Source organism: Rissa tridactyla, chromosome Z (assembly GCF_028500815.1).
Source record: "Rissa tridactyla isolate bRisTri1 chromosome Z, bRisTri1.patW.cur.20221130, whole genome shotgun sequence".
Lineage (NCBI taxonomy): Eukaryota > Metazoa > Chordata > Aves > Charadriiformes > Laridae > Rissa > Rissa tridactyla.
In genome coordinates this window covers 67,659,046-67,674,907 of record NC_071497.1, presented here as the reverse complement: position 1 = coordinate 67,674,907, position 15,862 = coordinate 67,659,046, and the positions used below count along the sequence as shown (strand labels likewise).

The window sequence follows — 15,862 nt, the reverse complement described above, 5'->3', positions numbered from 1 at the left end:
AGTGAAACTCGGGGAATCATCCCAGTCACCTCAGAGGCACAATTACATATAGCTGCTTGTCAGAACTTTAACAGAGCTGATTGGTTATACTTCTAAATCATTGTTTACAACTTAAAAAGGTGTAAGCCTCACAAAATAGAAAGATACAATTACCTGCACTCACACTGTTCCTTTTCAGCGTGAAGAGGCAAACATGCAGCAACACCACAGGCACGTTCACTGTGCAACCAACACTCACCTTATGATACCTCCTATATTCGGATAAAATCTCGCCATTGCCACTCCAGCTCCAACAATTGCTACGTTCAGGACCAGCACGTGGAAAACGCTACAGGAAAGTGAGGAAAGAGTGTTAAAATCTATGCCGTATTTATTACAAAATACCACCATTATCCTTCATTTACACTAACATTTAACTGGTACATGGATGGTGTTTCCACTTGCATGACTTGCTCTGTTAAAGCTAATTAATTTCACAGCAAACATAACATCTACTGAATATTCAGAGTGCCAAACTCCTAAATACCTAGTGTTTTGACTCAAAATATTCGTAAGGAGTAAGTATGTGTAATTTGGCAGTTCTTCTGAAAAACGCCATACATGGTACTCAGCACTCAAGTATTTCAGATGGATATTCAAATACCAAAGAAACAATACGGTATAACTTAATTCCCACAAGAAAGAATTAGCTTGTTCAGAGAATGATCTGAATTGCTCAAAGTGAACTAATGGAAACCAGAAGAAATTAAAAGATGCATCGAGAGGAAAACATTACATAGAATACTAGGGGACAAACAACACTTTAAAACTTGAACTTCAATGCATTTTGATAGAGAACAAACATATAGAATGTTGGATGTCATTTAATGTATGACCTGCACACTGTTTATGCTGGAATTCTGTGTTGAATTCGTTTTTACAAATAATTTCCTGTTGCTTTCCTTTTAGCGTTAAGATGAAAAAAAAATGTGATTTTCTGTTCTGCAAAAGCAGCTTTTAATGCATCAGACAAACTCATGTAGTTATGCACAGAGCTGGGACTCAGGAGAGTATCACTTTTCTTTAGAGAATATAAAATGTTGGCATATTTTAACATAAGGTAAAGTCAGGAAATATAATAAAAAACTGTGACATTTTGGTCACACAGCTGTTTCTGTGAAGGGAAGTAAATTCACACAGAGGAAACCTGCATACACTTACAGATTTTGTTTATTCTTCTGGAGGATCTGATTTCTTAAAATAATCAAAATCAGTAAGCCAATGCTACTTTTTCTCAACTGTAGAAAGCATCTGCATTATGGAGGATGTCACTAACTAACAAGAAGCGACCACTTCCATGGCTAAAAGGCTGGCTGCCAGTTTCCAAGTTCGGAAGAAAGAGTAGAGACATAGAGTAGTCTTATTAAAGCTTAGGGGAATGAAGGTAATTTAAACACAAAGGAATAATTTAGGATCTGGACTATTTCTAACGTTTGCTCTTAAAAATTGATGTCAAAAAGACAGAAATAATACCTTTAGTTTTGTACACGACTTTTTAACAGTGGTGCAAGAGATGTACCTCAGGGACCGAAGATAACAGTGCGAATACAGCAGCTGAAACTTTAACAAAACCATAACTGGATATAAACCTGGTAAAAACCCCAGAATAAAAAATAAAATCCCAAGAATCAGAATTATTAGGGAAAGAAGGACAAAATGTTTACTGCTTCTCTAATATTGCTAAGGAAAGCAAATTGACTAAACTGTTCACAAAAAAGTGTTTGCCATTAAAAATTACTTCCTCTCTCAGACTGTGAATCTTTCTGTCAGACAGCATAATTGAAGCCAAAGTTTTATGAAGACAGAAAATAACGGCACTTCTTCATTCTATTTTTGCAGAGATTAATTTTTGAGAGGGATTAAAAAGAGTACAGGTTTAGTAATTCAAAAATATTTTGCAAATTTGGGTCAGTTCAGAATATTTTTGTAGAAAACCTGAAAAAACTCTGAAGTACTTCATTCTGGCATGCTTTAAAATAGAATAAGTGATTTGGTAGTTCAAAGTTGTTGCTTTTTAAAAAGTAAATGCTGGCTTCTTGTAACTTCAAAAGCAAAGTGGTGCGTGTGTGCGTTTGCTGTGAAATGAAGCATTTTTCAACTTCTTGATCTGGGGTTGGGGGGGCGGGAATGTGTTTTGGCTCAATTGAAAACAATGGTCTCAAAATGCTGGAGCCTCCAAAACAATTCATTACTTGCGGAGTAGTGCTTTGCAGTTTCAATTGTTACAATTAAGCAGGATCCTCAAGAACAATACAAAATCAAAAAGTCTGAAAAGGATTTAAATCCATCTGTTTCAGGACAAAAGGTTAACTGTACTTCTCTCCTGGAACATCACTGCTCCTTCTTCTGCCTTTGAGTTATAACCATGTTAGTGGATCACAGGTGTTTAACCTGCAAAACCTTTCTCTTACCTAGGCAGATATTTATAGTGCATCTCAGCTACAAAAAAAAGAAAAAGCCTCATTCTTCATGGCGTTATCATTTAGAAAAGAACTACCCTTCTGAATAAAGATGAATCTAATATCTAGGGCTGCTAGTTGCTGTATTACTTGAGACATTATTTTTCATAAGACTGTAAATTTCATGCAGGTGTGCTCCAGAAGAGACAAGCATTTCACACAGCCCGTGATACTTTAACAAGTTCCAAATTGCTCAGTGTTAGCCTGACGCTGGCCAACGGTACAATTAATGGTCACCGCACATTGCAAAAGGGCAGTCAGAAAAACAGTATTTTTGAGGGGTGTAACTGTACCATTTCTGCTTATTATGACTAATGGAAGAAAAGTGTTTATGTGATGTTAGAGATCAGAAAAGATTTGGCCCCTTTTTACCTAACCACCCTGCTGGCACACGGCTGTTTTCTAAGCAACGTAACTTTCCTCCTCGTGGTCAATGGCAGCGGAGTTGGGTGGCCCATGGCAGGGCTGGACTGTCCACCTGCGCAGCCTGATGAGGGATGCTGCTCCCAGGCACAGGCTGGATTGCCTCGAGGAGGCTGGAACACGCAAAAGAGGCACACCCGCGGCACGTGGCTCTCCCGCCTTTATGTTCTGTTCTCAGACTCAACATTCTCGGTTGGGCAGATGAAGACTCTAGCTCTTTTCTATTGCTCACCTGCAAAAAGTCCCTCAGTCCCACAAAAACAATAGTAGAGAGAGGTGAAAAAAAATACAATCAAGCTTTCCCCTAAGTTTTACTTTTTCCCCCCAATTGCAAGGTTAATCTTTCAGACTGACAGAGTTGAGAAACAACCTGGTGTGGCAGAAGAGTGCTAGAGGGCTTGGTCTACCACCTCTTCTGTGGAAGCAGCAGTTACAGTTAAGCCACTGAATGACAGTGACCACATATATCTAATTAACTTCAGCATCCTCAAAGTAAGAATCACATTGAAAACTATGAAACCAAACCCTAGGGCAGGGGACATTTAAAGACAGATTTTAAATCCCCTCTGGTCAGGTGCAAGGAAATTAGAAGTGCTGGACTCAGCCTGGAGTCACAGGGTGGACACATACAATAAGGAAAAGAGGAAAGCGAGGAAAAAAAGCAAACCATCTAAGTAAGAACTTTTGAAAGTTACTGTATCTAAACATGTAGTTTTTTTCCTGGAAATCTCACTCAACTGACATTGGTCAAAAGACCATGAATCACAGCAGTTAAGAAGCAAGACAGAGGTTAGGTGAAGAGCGGATAACTAAACATGCATGCAAACAGCAGAAATGTATTTCATTGCATCAGAAGACACACATCTGTGGGAGAACTGGCAGGTCTGCTGGGCTACCATGGAGTAAAGGGAGGACAATCTGTGAGGAAAGCCAAGTGATTTCTGTCCATCAGCTTATTTAACCTCTCAGAACAGGAAAGATGTTAAGAAGTTTTAAAAACTGATCAGATGACTGTACAAAGCATTTAATGCGTGGCATCTAATTAATCAAGGGAATTCTCTGTCACAAATATCACTGTAGCCAAGAGCCAGCAACAATAACAAAATCAGCTTTCTGTACACATAAGAAGATCCAGAGTCACGTAAGAAACAGCAGATAAACCACATGCCTCTGGCCCTAAGTCACCCTTTAAACGATGCCATTGCAAACACATCTCACTTTAGAAAAGAAAGTTAATTTCCCAATACACGACATTTTGGCCTTTCTTTACAACACCAGGGAGAAGAGAATGAACAGTTCCTTGGGTTTCATCCCAGTACATCACTTTCTATGTTGTAGTCTGCACACTAGCACACATAGCAGCAGCAGGTATCCACATCTGCAATCAATTGCTCATATGAAGAAGCCTAGCTTTAATATCAAGGAGCTTCCAGTTCATGTGAAACCTGCAGCACATCCATATGGAACAACCCAGGGCTTAAAAATGAAGGTAGGAAAATTTACAGTGGGTGCTTAGACCAAAGGAAGAGGTGGATGGGTTTTTTTTGTAAAAAAAGAAGTAATTGGACAATTACAGACAGAAGGTAAACTTATTCTCTCAGCTGCAAAGGAAATTTAATATAGGAAGGATGCACCTAGGAAATACACACGATTCAGCACAATGACTGACAGGGTTAAACAAGGCTAGGTCGCCAAGAGAGATCCTCAATCAGCATGAATTGAGCACACTACCCAACGTGCTCTATAAACGGACGGATATACCATCAGTGCACTCCCCTAAACCCCACTTCCACAACCTGAAAATAAAAATAGGAAAAGGCAGGAAAATCGTGTAAGCATACTGAATCAGTCACAAAAATACAAGATTTTAAACTGTGGGTTTGTTTTGGGTTTGTTTGTTGTTTTTTTTTTTTTAAATTCTTCTAGAGGAACAGCACAGAATTCCACTTTCTGTTCTGCCCTTTTTTTCCTGCTTCATCCTTTTGCTTACGCTGAAATTTTCTCCAGCCAAGTGACTGGAATATTCCCCTCCATATATACACCTTATGCACACATCTCGAGTCTTTGCCTGAGAACGGTTAGCCCTGCACATTAAAGATTTTGATAAAAGAAGCCAAACATACACAAGCACTAGTAGAGTGCTCATTCTCCTACACAAAAGCCATGGAACTTGATATTTCCAGGTAGGTTCTTCAGTGTGGATCAAGCTCCCCAGTGAGACATCAGTTTGTGTCAGTAAGAGCTACTTCTTTATATTTGTAAAACGCTCCCATACAAAAGCAGTTCTGGGAAAAAACTCAGAACACTGAAATTTTTCCTAGAAAGGTGATATAGGCACAGTGCTGCTAAAAGACCATCATCAGCTTTAGCTACAGGTGAGAACCAGTCATCAAATATATATTTCACAACCAAGTAGTAAATGTTTACTGTCCTCCCAGAGACAGGTCCTGTGCTTGCTAGGAGTCTTCAGTTAGTCCCCGCTGCATAGAAAAATCAAGGGTTGACCTTCCTGGTTGTAAATGCACAGAAGCCAGAGCCTGGAGGTTAGCTGAGTGATTTTTCTGCTATATTTGAGATACCTGGGATACTAGAGAGGGAGACGCAGCCAGCCAGAAAGGACTACCTTATCACTATAGGTTGGAGCAATTTGAGTGGCTTCCTAGAAACCATTTTTGACTTCTCAGAAACTTTAAATACCTCCCTATAAGGAGTCTTGGGGGAAAAAAAAGTGAGTGAAGCTACCCACAGGACATCCTGGCGACAAGAACCAAGCAAGTATTTGCATCATCACATTCGTCATACCATGAAGGCTTAAAACAGCAAGCTGGAATTAACCTGAGAAGAGACTTGTATGAAGCTGTAGGTTCTAGTAGAGGGCATGAGGGAAATGAAAACCATTCTGGTCAGGGAGTAACAGGAGGGAGGAGATGGGAAGAGGCACATCCACACAATATAAAGGACGTGGCTATTTTCCAGTGGCTGTGAAATCCATGTTTAGCACTTAAATCAATGGCCTTGTTTCCAATAGTAACTTGCAGCAGTTCTTAAAAATCTCCTCAACGTTGAATGGCGTACAATTTAGCACCAAAAAAAGCAGGCGCTTATTTCACTGCCTAATTTTAGGCATCCAATTTCTAGACCTTCTCATACCTATTTTGGGACCCAGAAGAAACCTGAAACTTGGAACAACGTCTTCCCAGACCTGTATGCTACTGCTCGTGCCACAGAGGAAATACACATTTCTTCCTGGGATATTTTTTCCTTTCCTTCATCAACAGTAATTCACAATATAAAATAAGAAACTCAAAGATAAATGCCAGCTTCTCTGCTGCGACAAATCCAGACAACACTCTAAATAGAAATGTCCTAGGTTTTATCTTAAAAAAAAAAAACCCCAAACTAAAATTGAAATCTGGATCGGCTCTTCCCTGGAGTTCAGACAGTGTACAAATGCAGGGGTGTGGCTCATCTCTGAAATTAGCATGTGAAAATGCTATTTTTATAAGCATAGAAGCAGCCTAGATAACACAACTAACAACTCACTTAGCTATGTTTAAAAACAGATGGATGATTACTAATTGTGCACAATCAAAACAGATATGTCACCCTGAAAGATCAATATCCAGAGTGTACGCCCTTCACAGCTTAAAGACTGCTTGATGAAATATTTCTGAACAAATATTTTTTCCTGTACAACTTTTCTTTTGTCATATAAATGCATAACACAAAGGAACTGTGTTGACAAAATTCCTCTGTTTATTGACAAAATGAAGGGCTAGAACAAAAGAAACGCCCGCCTTCTGCTCTGCCAAGCTCTAGCAGTCCTGATCTGCAGGCAAGTGTATTTCACATGCTTATTCACCCCCTGACTCTACAACCATTGTGAAATTGGCTTTTGAAATGCACCTAATGCAGCAAAGGAAATCCCCAAAAGCTCAGCCAAATTTCTGACAACAGAAGGCCAGTTAAGCAAAGGGTGCCAAGCTCCTGTCAAGGAGCAGGCTCCTTACCTTGGGTAAGCATTTCCAAAAAACTGTCTTAACAGCTGTACTCGTGCCAGGTAGCCCAACAGTGGGTACACAGTCATCATCTGGAAGAGCAGGAATATTCTTGCAACAAATGACATGATGTCATCGCTGGGAAAGTTATCTAGAAAATTCTAAACATAGGAATAATATTACACTTACCAATGGTGGCTTGATTATATGTATATGCTGATTTTTAATAGTTGTATGCAAAAAAGAAAGGGATAAAAGCTAAGCAAGTACAATTGCTAAATGAACTTCACAACATGAAATACGCTCTCCCTCTTCTACAATTGCCTTGCCACCAAATACCAACCGATTTTTAAATATTACAGGGCTGATGTATGTTAGTATTAAAGATGGAATTAACTTCTAGTGTTCTGAACATCCTCAAATAATCAAGGCTGTGGAAGGGCCACACAATTTTTTAGGCAGATGGATTCATATGCTCCTATTACCTGTCATATCATATCTAGGTATTAAAAACAGTTATTTAATCAGTAAAACTGGATCATACACAAATGAGGAAGGGATCGTATACTACAAGTGGGAACATCTGAAAAAGTAGTATAAGACTTAAGTATCATGGAAATATACAAATGGCTTCATAAGTACTTAGAATAACTACAGAAAATAAATGGGAAGAAAATAACTTGACATACATTATTTAACTGTGTATTTCACCCCACAAAGTTATTTCAAAAAATCGTTTCATGGTTAAATAGTGGTACCAGTTCTAACTAACCTACAGTCAGGGGAAGCCTTTAAATGCTGCTTTACTGCTAAATATTATGCAAGAGACATAGAACACATGGCATAAAATGGATCACCAATTGATAACTCCTATCTTTGAAGTAATTTAGGGTGTGGGAATCAGCCTTGCCCATAAGCAGATAAGCATTTAATAGCCTTCTCAGGGTGTTTCATGTGGTACTATTATCTGAAGAACTCTGCTGGCAAGGCTCACCATAGTGTTAGCCTCCAAACCTACCCATAGCAAGGACTCCTATCTAAATGAGCTTGCATTCGCATTCAATTTTTTTTTTCTGGAGTACCTGGAACCAGTCCCAATGAGTGGGATCGGTCACTGCACACACAACTAAACATGAACTTTTCAGGACTAAAGAAACTAAAGAAATTAAAGCTTCAAGTATTCCCTTGTTGACTTTGGTCCTTCCTTCATCGTATCCACAGAGTCTTTATTAAACGTTTGTTTATTACAGAACTACTGGCAACCAGACATGAATATAAATGAGATAACACAAGCATTACTCATCTGCTGGTGGTAGTGCCCGTGAAGCATTAGCCAACTGCCCAGAGTCAAGGACAGGTGCATCTGCCAGGGTGAGTCATGAAACAAGAAGCAGCAGCAGTTCTAATTTTTATTAATACATATTTACTAAAAGATCAAGGACAAATATATACCACTGTAAAATATCTCACCTGTTCAATGCATTCTTTGGATAGTGGTGGAGAAGGAAAAGATGCAAAAATTATCACTCCAACATACAGATACGTTAATCCCACCAGGAAGTATGCAATAGAGAGGTCTCTCACCTGTGGAAAAACAAAATCTTATTTTGGCCACCAGTGACACACCAAAACAGGCAAAGTAAAAACCTCATGAGAGAATCCCTATTGCATTTATTACTACTATTTTTATATTTATTACTGTTCTATATTTATTATTATTACGTTTATATTTTTACTTCTACTTTCTATTACTTGAATGAGGACTTCAAATCTGGTCCTGGATCAGATTAGAAAGCTGCAAGAAGATACCTCAAAGTGAAGCTAAACAAGTATTAAGTATCTATCCACATACAGAAAAGGCATCAAGAAACAGATGTGCCAATAGATGTAGCGTGTTACTGCTGCACACAGAAACGTACACTAGCTATTAAAAGAAAAAAAAACCACAAGAAACCCCTTCTGCTTTCTTACATTCACCTATTCCTACTGAGAGCCTTGGGACACATAGACAACTGTTGAAGTCAGAAAGCTCAGCAATGCTGTATGTTAAATTTCTTGTCAGGACTAAAATCTTGCAATTAAAGACATCAGCCTACCCAACTGCAGATATAATGTATAGGACATTTTTTACGAAGCTGCTTTGAAACCTAAAAGAATGATACACACACACACTGGCTCCAAACCAGAAACTAATACATCTGGCTTCTGTATGAATGGCACGATAACGGTAGGCATAGCCAATACACCATTAAATAAAAAATACGAATACAACACAAATAAAACAGAAAGGCATAGGTAGGCACAGAAGTATATATGTCCTTTAGCTTCAGCATTGTATTTTATAATGACTCTTTCATTTACAATTGCCTATCATCTGCTTTATTACTGAATTTCTATAAACAGCCCAGGCAAATGCACTAAATATGTCAAAGACTTTTAGGAGAGAGTGTGGAAGCTAGGGTCATAAATCCTTATTTAACTATAGTACATATACCTAAATATGGATTTAAACCTTAATTTCAATATTCACTTCTGAAAATGTTGACTATATTTATAAAGTATCTAATGTATAAAGATTGTCAACTACACAAAAATAATTAGAAGTTTTTAGCAACATTTAGTATTGGAAAATAAGCAGCAAATCTACTCAAGTACTTTATGAAATTAGAATGATCTCACAGCAATGGATTTAGTGATCTATTCTTCTACATCAATTGTTTTTTTTGGAAATAAGGTGTCAGACCATTTGTTTCTAGTTATTAACTATATTCTGTGTAAGCTTATGCTACACTACAAAACATTCATTACCCTCTTGCAAGCCATTTGTTCAGCTGCTGCTAATAATCAGCTTCTAAAAGGATTACTAGTAATGCTTCAATACATTACCCTATTTTCCTATGACTGAGAAGCAAGTCTTATTAGCTCAGGCACAGCACCAAATCGTTAGGACTGCATGGCCTGCAGCCAGCTCACTGAGCGCGGGCAAAGCTCGCTCACATGCATGGAAATGTTTCCCTAAGTGTTTCTTCACACTATCTCCTTGACAAAAGAAGCATGTCCTATGCCTTTTGGGGGTCTTCCGAGGGCAAGGCAGTCCCTGAGGGAAGTATAAAATGCTAGATTATGAGTTTCAAGAAAAGTTGAGAAGGAAGACAGTTTTTAGTGAGGGAACGGGAATCTCCTGCTCATTTTACCAGTGCTTTTGATGGCTTTTTCCCATCAGCCTGCAAGAGGCCAATGATATTTCTCATCAGACCACAAGGTGCTGTTAACGTGTACCTCAGGGCAGCCGCACATTTCCAGCTGCAGCCTCTTCCTCCTGCTGACCCGTTACCTGCAGCTGGACGATGCTTCTCTAGTCTTGCCCTCACTGCACTGGTCACTGAGTAAGGACAACAAACCTCCATCAGCGGTTGAGCAATAGCATTTTCTTTAAATTGCTCCCAGAATTTCTCCTCAGTGACATGAGAAGCTCTACAGGTTTTTATATAACAGCTACATCTTCAAAAGCGCTAGTGCCCACCCTATAAAGTGATTTTAGGAATACTAAATCTGGGCATCCAGATTTCTTACAGGTATTTATGAGTAACTTCCATTAATTGCAGGATCCAGAGACTAATCAGGGTAAGGTGGTTTTGCAGAGAGACACAGACTCTAATCTCTTGAAGACAGGACTTGTACAATTTTTCAAAATACACCCAAGACCTTCTTAAGGCATATCATCTGACAAAACTTTTTCACTTGCTTAAAATTTGGTATTTTAGGTGTATTCCTCAGCATAAAGACAGCACAGTAACTCACAGTTGTTATTTGTACTCAGCCTACGTGTAAGAACTAGAACTAACTGTAAAACTATTTTTTGCTGTGACAAATACTTGCAGCTTTGAGGGCAAGCACTCTGAAACAAAATTCTTCCTGCTTCCTTTGGACTTCACTGAATTAAGGGCAGATAGTTGGTGTGGTATTACCTCTGATTATACTAACCAGCTCATGTTCCTACAGTTCTTAAGGGTGTATGCTTTACTCTGCTCTGAAACTGAGTGCTGAGATAATTTTGATAATGTATTTTTATAGCAATAGACCCTTTTCTTAGGTGCTGTCATCATACAAAGAATACCCAGATTTTGATTTCTGTAAGAGCAAGAAATAAAGACAACACAAAAACTTGAATTTATTTTTTCTCAAACATCTGTCAGCTCTCTTGCAAACATCTGCTTCTGCATGTAAGACGGTTATCTTTGTACAAGAGCATGTGTTTGTGTATATAACAGGAACTCTTCATTCATTATTCTTCAGGAGACTTAGGTTCACACTCTAAAGACCTTTACTATAAATACTGTTTACACAGCATAATTCCAGATAAAACCAAAGGACGCAGGGAGCGAGATAAAAGGATTCATTTTAAGTAACAGAGCAATAATCGCATTTGTCTATTTTAAATTTTATATTAAGACATTTATATTCAGAATGGACATCACTGTGGTGGAAGCTACCTAGGCATAAAGGATACATCAGTCCTCATACCTAGAGTTTATAATCTACAAATAAAGCGTAGAAAAAATGGCTGAAATAAGGAAGTATTTGGGGGATCAGACTGGAAGGGAAGCACCAAAGCTAACATGCAGGTCACAGTCCATAAGGATCACAGCTTGCCACCTGCCAAGCCTTTGTCAAGTACACCTGAAATTACAGGCAGATTTTGAGGTGGAACCTGGAGAACATATGTTAGCTGCAGTTACTGATGACCAGGAGCTTTTCTGGTCAGATGCACAGAACAGAGTATTAAATGTGCCTCTAGAAGAACAGAAAATCGGGTGACTAAGGCTGGCACCAGCAGCAGAACGAAGGCAGAGACCAGCCTCCTAACAAAAAAGATGAGTCTGATAAATCAGGTGGAGCTAACAAAGAAAACGCTGAAAGTGTAAGACGTTATACCCCACCCATAGACTAGTACCCAGGTGCAGGCTGGACTGGCAGCACAGGACTGGATACAGCACAGTGAAGGCTCTGTGGCTCTACAGGTATTTCCTACGTGATGCTGGAAAGAACAGGCAACTTTCAGGCCTTGTTTTCCCTCTTGCATGCCATGGAGAAAATAGTTCATTTTTTCCTCAGTACCATATTGAAAGCTAGTTTGTAGAGTAGTTTCTTGGATGGAGAAGCCTGTATCAGTGCTTATTACCACATCAGAAGAAGTACCTTCTGATCACCTCATTGCAGATTGGTCACTTCTCAAAAGAGAGATGCTGCCTCTGTAATACCTCAACAGGACTCTGATCTCTGAATAAAAACAGACTTCACCTGTTCAAGCATCAAGGGCATATGCTAACACTTAACAGGGTGACTAAAAAGTACTTCACCAAGATGCATAATGTTGTGCATAATTTTGGCTGGAAAGAGAAATGATAGGACAGCATCGATGGAAGCTCACTCTGTTTACAGGGAATAAACAGTGTTTCAATACTGCAGAAATTAAGAACCATCCACAGTTCCATGCCTTCTGCAGCTATCACCTGCACAAAAACCATCTCCCCACTCCCAGCCTTTCCCCCAGGTAGGTCCACAAATATTAGGAGAGAGCACTAGTGTATTCATGCCTGTAGATCATGCTCTGGGCTTCTGCAGCATCTGTACACTTGCTCAGGGAACCAGATCACAGACGTGAATCAGAAAAAGCCCCAAACAAAAAACCCAACTAATTGCGTTTTGGTGGCTAGGTTAGTTTTCTATGCCATCAAGTTTCCAAAGCGGTTGATTGTGCAGTGCACAAAACTTACACTGATAAATACAAGGGGGCAGCAGCGGCAGATGGGAACAGGGAGCTCAACTTTGAGCTGCAGACTAAGAACTCTGCTCCCAGTACTTCTCCAGGCTGTGCTGCTGACATTTGGCTTACTTCAGTGCACTGCTCTTCTCACACCCACACCACTGTCCTGCAATAGCAGCCAGAGGAATCTTCTCCCCATGTGTGTTTTAGCTTTGTGCAGTGATACACGCCTGTGACCGGAATAGAAGCTGCTATTGTTTTAGATTTCTGACTCCATAAAAGGAATGTTATTGTTTCTCTTACTTTTTTCCATCCCCTCAAAAAGTTGTTCTTATGACCACTAGTTTCAGCAAGTTTTGTTCAGGACTAAAACAGTACTTTTCCAGATTGCCACGTTCTGTGCCTTTTCACAGAACTCTGATGGAAGTGACATGTTAATGGGTCGATCACAGCGAAGTCTCCATTCGACTGTCCTTATACCGGTGTCGAGATACTGATACAAGAAAGCATCTTGTTGATGTAAATACATAGGCAAAAATACCCTCAACACCGTGACTAATGACAGGTTGAGACCCCTATATGCATGTAAACCTCCCACTTAGTCCAGCAGCTTAGTGAAATAATCACAAAACTGTTAGCTCTTCAAAAGCATCCGTGCTTCGTTAGCATTTGGAAAGCACTTTGAGACCTAGGTGAAAGGCTCCTGTACAGCTACAAATAGGGAACGAAATCTCTAGCCAAGTAAAACTTCTAGAAGAACTGCGCACTGATTTGGTTTCCCATTACAAACCTTTCCTGCTATACATAAAGGTGCTCTTTCTGTGCAATTTGAACACTCTTCCAGAATCCAAGAGTCTTGTGGTGGGCTTGGGATCCATGCTAGGGCTGACTTGGAAACCCAACCTAAGCTCCAGGGAGGGCATTGAGAAAAGCTGACTCAAATGCAGGCAGCAGTTTCTTCCTCCTTAACACAGGAAAAGCAAGCTGGAGAAGATTCCAGGTGCTGCTCTTTGCAGCTGATTGCTTGCTCTGATGTAAATGAAGGGGAAAATCCACAGGAAAAGTCTTGAAGGTGCCCTGGAGGCATTAGGCCTCCTTTGCATACAGACCTGATTGCTGTAGTGACCGTCCCTTTAGAATTTGAAAGCCACAGCTAAAGAAAGAGAAATCTTGACCTTTTCCACGTAGTAAGATCTTCCTGAGACAACTGAGAAGAAACTTTCTTAGTTTTCTTTCTCCAGAGCTCCACTAACCCCCTCTTTAGTTGCTAAACTATTTTCAGAAATGCCCATAAACCCCAAGAAGCTTTCCTGGAGCAGAACTGATGACTCCTTTGCAGAGGTGGTCACTTGCAAGCTGGCCTTCGTTCACAGGGACAAAAATGTAACTATGCAGATTACTAGAGCAAAAGGTTGTCTCACTGCATTGGCACATAATCTGCACGTTACCTCTGAATAATCAAATCAGATATCTTTTATCTGATGTGTTGTGTAGGGAAACAGGTCTAGGTGGCCCTGTTTGAGGAGGGAGGATGGACAAGATGACAGATATCCAGAGGTCCCTTCCAACCTCAACCATTCTGAGATTCTATGATTCCATACCAATTTTTCATACTGCTAATATTTAAAAATCTTTCTATGTTACTGTAGTTACCTTACAGCTAAAATTTTAATAAAGCTGGACAAGAATCCTGGAAAGTAGGGAGGAAAAAATTAAATAATCAAAATAATTACAGTAAAGATATACTCTAGGACTCATAACTCTGTATCATGTTTACTCCATTTTGTATTTTATAATGGGAAGTTATTAAAAAATAATACAGTTCCATCTGGATGAGCAGTACATAACTTTTTCAAGGGCAAAGGACCAGTCTGAAGACTACATATCACAAAGGTTCCCAATCCAGGCTTCAACTATGAGGATTTCCTAAATACAGTCAGCTTTCTCTATGAACCTTGACTTCGATTGTGACATAAAACTACTGAAGCAACTCTGAGAAAAGATGTTATCTAGACCCCAACACTATTATTCAGGACTCTGCTAAAATCAGTCCTGTACTGAATATTCTCCAGCATTTTTAATTCTAAAATGGGTCATTTTTTCTAGAGTCTTACAACATTGTCAAGCCTTCTGCCTCTTGTGTGTAATTTGGCCATTTAATACCAGCCTGATCACAAATAAGTCTGGGACGCTCCTCAAAGCTTTCATTTGAATAAATCTGCAATGAATCTGTTACTTGTTGGTAGCCAGTGAAAAGTATGTATAACTGGTTTCTTATCAGATCACAAGAGCGAGCTGCATTTTCTGAAGCTATTACAGTCCCTGGATTGATTTCAAGAGAAGCAGACAGGAAAATATTAGTGTCGCCTGGTAATGCAGATACAAATCAGCACAGTATTGTGAAATTACTTACATTGTTTTCTTGATTCCTGTTATTTTGAAGAAGCGTGATGACACAATTGTGGATGAAGAAGGCAAGTGTAAGAACCCCTGTGAGCTGAGGGAACAGAATTCTAAACTCTAAGGGACGGAAAAAAAAGTGTTAATAACTTACTTCTTTGAAACAGATAAGGCCAAAATGCAGAGGACATACAATGCTGTGGAGTTTCCTGGCAGAAACATGAACCTCCATGTTGAAATGAGACAATCTACCTTACCTTTGACCATAGCCAATGCAGGTATTTAATCAGGAAGTGCAAAATGCATGAAGACAGTGGTTGCTATATAACACACCCTCCAGTCAAGTTTCTCGAGAGACCTCAACCATCAAAGACTATTAGGGTAATCTAGGATTTACACATACAAGTTTTTCTTCTTTTCAACAGTTTAACTGAAGAGCATTTTTGAGGCAGGAATTGATTGCAATGAGGCTGTACATCTATTGGTCCCTGAACAGGGGGATGGGGGGAAGGAATAATTTGCTCTGTGAGCATCTTTTGTTATTAAGAAGTCACATACGCTATCAAAGGAAAAATGACATCTGTAGATGTTTAAGAGGTTCTGCTTACAAACCAGGGCATAAAGAAAGGCAGAGCAACTGCTTGTCTTATCATACAACTTACAACACCTATGAAAAAATTGTTTATTTTTTTGTTTCCATGGGAATAGCATTGCTCTGCTTCTTTTAATACTTGAAGGATTATGTTCACAAGATTGTGTTTCTGGAAGTGCCACAA

At 39.4% G+C, this 15,862-nt stretch overlaps 1 protein-coding gene across 6 annotated transcripts in view; it reads right to left on the bottom strand.

Annotated features, from left to right (window-relative positions):
• Positions 1–15,862, bottom strand: part of SLC38A9 (solute carrier family 38 member 9) — a 67,084-nt gene that overhangs the window by 21,189 nt on the left and 30,033 nt on the right. For all 6 annotated transcript variants that reach the window (XM_054185311.1, XM_054185307.1, XM_054185308.1 and 3 more), the window contains 4 exons: positions 15,100–15,206; positions 8,390–8,503; positions 6,932–7,080; positions 239–328 (listed from right to left, as the gene is read on the bottom strand). In XM_054185311.1, coding sequence (XP_054041286.1) covers positions 239–328; positions 6,932–7,080; positions 8,390–8,503; positions 15,100–15,206 — 460 coding nt within the window. The remainder of the gene's footprint in view (positions 1–238; positions 329–6,931; positions 7,081–8,389; positions 8,504–15,099; positions 15,207–15,862) is intronic.